A 3,748-nucleotide genomic window follows, 5' to 3' on the forward strand; every position below is an offset into this window, starting at 1 on the left:
CCCCCGTATACAAGACGATACACTGTCATTTCGCCTGTCACCACTTGATTCCCTCTTTGCTTTGTTGTTGTTGTTGTTACCTCGTAAGTTTTATTTCGTCAAGGAGAAGAATGGAGGGAGATGTTTATCATCACTGTACTTTCTTTCTCACTCTAGCCGCTGCATATTCAGCACGTCAGTAATAATTGGAGTCAAATCCTATATTGGGAGAGTTTTTTTGAACCCATAATTACAAATATAAATGATGCCTCAATGGACTCCCGTGCGCATTGCTACACCACTGTAAGTCTGTTGGACTAGTCGCTAACTACTTTTTTTTTCGTTCCCCATTCTTTTTCAGAGGGATAACTTCGGGGGAATTAATATATAGAGGATCCGCTTTGTCACAGCTCGCCAGCGTTTGGGTTGAACGATGTGCCACAGAGGGTGTGGGCGTATTGGTCCACTTATCATGTGCTGTATCTCGGCCTTTACCACCTTGCATATGCATGATCCTCTTGCTTCGGGGCTCAGGGTTTTCTGAATACTCTGTGCTCGTGATAGTCGTCGAAGCGTCGTGCGTCGAGACAAGGTTTCCGAAGGTGCTCGTAGAGAATCGTTGTCGGGTGGGTGTCTTCTCCTCCACAACCATGTCACCAAACGTGCTGCAATGAGAATATTGTGTTTCCGCACAGCGACCGAAGGTATCCTCTGCAAGCGGTGGACCACCGTTGTCCTTCTCTTCCCTCATCTCACCACCGGCACGAGTGGCAGAATTGGCTCGCTTAAAAATGGCTTCGCACCCATCTGTTAATTGGTTCAGCTGCGCCGAAAGATCTTCGGAAATGCCAAGGAGAGGACGCTTGCTCAACTTAAATGGGTCTACACGCACTCTCTCTACTGGGCGTCTACCCTCCGAAGGTTTCCCTTCACCATTCAAATACTGAAAGAAACCCACCATCATGCTTCGAAGAGAGTCCACACACGCCATGCAATCCTCCAAAGCTAGTCGTATCAAAAAGTCTTCGGTTTCTACTGCCCGAACAGAGCTCTCAGAATGCATACTAGAGACTTCTGGAACAGAATTTGCCTTGGGTTCTGGGGTCGTATGCTTATTCTTATGCAAGTTGTACTCTTCTGCCTGACGGACACCCTTCTCCGCTCGCCCCGGACCGATCTGCGATGGCATTTTGACACCAACAGCAGCAGGGCTCGTGGCCTTCGGTTTCACCGAATCTACTGCAGCTAAAGCACCAACATTCCTGGAGGTGCGGCGCACAGCACGAATTTTGCCAGTGACGGGCCGCACCTTTGCCTGGACTGGGGCAGCCTTTGGGCCAGCCGCAGCTGGGCGCATTTGTACTTCGTCCCTTTTTGTTTTCGTTACCTCCGCTTTTTCAGCCTCCCTTTTCTCTGTGTGTATATATGTATGTATGCCTGTGCGTCTGTGTGGAATCATATACCGCTGTGGCAAATAAACACACACACACTAAACGAAAAAAAAAAAAACACGGAGGCAGAGAGAAAACTCAATAAAGATACAAGGCACATATCCCGAAACAGGCACAGACACACAAAAAAAGCAAAAAAAAAACACATACAGCTACAGCTGTAGGGAAGCGACCTGAGGATCACGTGGAACGCACGCACACACAAAGTAAAGAAAAACGAACCAGCAGGGCACTCTGATCGACGTCAACTATTCGTTGTTCTTCCCAACCCTCAACCACGCACGGACTCCCCCCAGATGCCGGGGAGGCAGCCGGCCAATGCCGTCGATGAGGGCTTAAAGGGCGCACAAAATGTTGCGTACAAATAAAATAACAATAGCGACAAGGACGAAGGCTCAAGAGAAGACATATAAACAGAGAACCTAAAAGCCAAACACATCTCTTTTCTTTTTGTTCATACACCCACCCCAATATGGGCGCTTGCCACAAAGTTGAAACATCGCGAGTACTCCTTTGTCATCCCCTCCAAATCTTAACGCGGGTGAATCAGGACACAACCTTCTTCGCGAGCGGCAGCTCACCTGCCACCACTTTCTGAAGAACTGCATTGAGACTATCAGCTGTCTTCACTTCGTCGAGGAGAGCGTAGCGGACAGTGTCACGTTTCGGTGCCCGTAACAACAACACATCGTGTGGCTTTTCACCCTTGAGAGCAGTTGCCACAGCTCCAAGTCCAATTTTCTCTTCAAGGGCAGCAATGAGCATGTCCCGATCAGCGTGTGCCTCAAAGAAAAGGAGAGGCTCATTGCGGAAAAGCTCATGGACGCTGTCAAGCTTGAATGCGGAGGTGAGTGACACCACACACAGTGGTGCTTTTTCACCGTTCTTGTGCATCTTCGGCGAGCAGAAGCTCTCCAAAGCGTCGGCAGTCAATCGGACAGGGCGGACTGGCAGCGCCAGTTTGCTACCACTGCTGCTGCTGTTACCCCCTCCTGTTGCTTCAGAGACTCTCTCGTCCTTCCCTTTTCCAGTTCTATATTCGTCAAGTGTGTCTGTCGCACATGCTAGTAGGAACTTCGCAATAGGCTCATAGGAAATCTGTTTTTCCGGGTACGCCACTTTTTGAATGTCTCCATCCGTGGCATTGAGCACAACAATACTCGGCAGCTGCTGCACACCGAACTCCAGCGCAAGTCCCGCCTTCGCCTGACTGCCGACAAAGTAAAACGGCATCGACTTTAGTCGTGGGGAGTACGACAGAACAGAGAAAATTGGAGGAACGTGTGACTTCGAGGAAAAGAGCACAGCCGCCTTCTTCTCCGGTGCGTTTTGTACTGCTTCACGCAACGCGTCGCTGTTGAGTATCTTCTTCACGTTTGTGGATGTAATGAGGCTCATCGCCTTGGCCTGAAGAGACGAAGCCTGTCGTGGCCCCTCATACTCCAGCGCCTTGTTGAGGCGCTTTTCACCAACATTCCAATACTTGATAGTAGGGAACCCGCGAATGGAAAACTGCTGACCAAGCTCCTTGTGTGCATCTGCGTTTACCGCACCCACGCGAATCGTTCCCTGAACGGCCTGTGCGAACTTCTCCCACTCTGGGTGTATCTTGCGGCAGTGACCGCACCACGGGGCGTAAAAGAGGACGTACACAGGCTTGTGTGTCGACACGAATTGATTCAGCGTAGCGGGGGTCAGCTCCACGACGCCGGAGGCTTTGCTGAACGGGAAGGCCTCCGCGAGGCCACTGTTCATGAGGAACAGCAGCAGCAGCAGCATCACCGACAGCGGTACTGTTGCGGAGGAAAACAATAGTGAGCCCGACTGCTTACACCTGCGCTCCATAATGAATATATTTCTTCTTTGCGCCCTCCTCGCTTCTGTTTCGAACAGACGCTTGTCCACAAAAAGCCACGGAAGTACCACTGAGACCGAACGAGAGAAAATGCAAAAAGACCACGATAAACCTCAGTGCCTATACGCATGCACCACGTTGTGTGTATGAAACAAGCCAGAAAGAGAGGACGGCAGGCACAAAATTAACGAAAGAAAAAGAGTAACTTGTCACGAGCATAAATTGCTCGGGCGGAACAGGGAAACAATAATAAAAAAACAGACCAGAACATGGCACCATACACTCAAAGATCGCTACTGAGCACCGCGGAGCAGCAACAGATGTTGAAACCCAAACAGCGGAGAGGAATATGGGGGCACCACCGCACCACGCACTGCGTGCTTAAATAAGGGGAGAGGAAGATGGACTCCGTGCAAAGCGCATATAGCCACAATACAAACAAACAAGCAAACATAAATAAATA

General features: G+C 49.9%; 2 protein-coding genes across 2 annotated transcripts; both read right to left on the reverse strand.

Moving 5' to 3' along the window:
• Positions 1–307: 307 nt before the first annotated feature.
• Positions 308–1,336, reverse strand: DQ04_13391000 (hypothetical protein; the record flags this gene model as incomplete). Its single annotated transcript, XM_009316945.1, has 1 exon — positions 308–1,336. The coding sequence occupies one exon, from the start codon at positions 1,334–1,336 to the stop codon at positions 308–310; it is 1,029 nt and encodes a 342-aa protein (XP_009315220.1).
• Positions 1,337–1,976: 640 nt separating this feature from the next.
• Positions 1,977–3,275, reverse strand: DQ04_13391010 (putative thioredoxin; the record flags this gene model as incomplete). Its single annotated transcript, XM_009316946.1, has 1 exon — positions 1,977–3,275. One exon carries the CDS (start codon positions 3,273–3,275, stop codon positions 1,977–1,979), a length of 1,299 nt encoding a protein of 432 aa, XP_009315221.1.
• Positions 3,276–3,748: the final 473 nt, after the last annotated feature.

Source organism: Trypanosoma grayi (assembly GCF_000691245.1).
Source record: "Trypanosoma grayi strain ANR4 Tgr_1339_V1, whole genome shotgun sequence".
Lineage (NCBI taxonomy): Eukaryota > Euglenozoa > Kinetoplastea > Trypanosomatida > Trypanosomatidae > Trypanosoma > Trypanosoma grayi.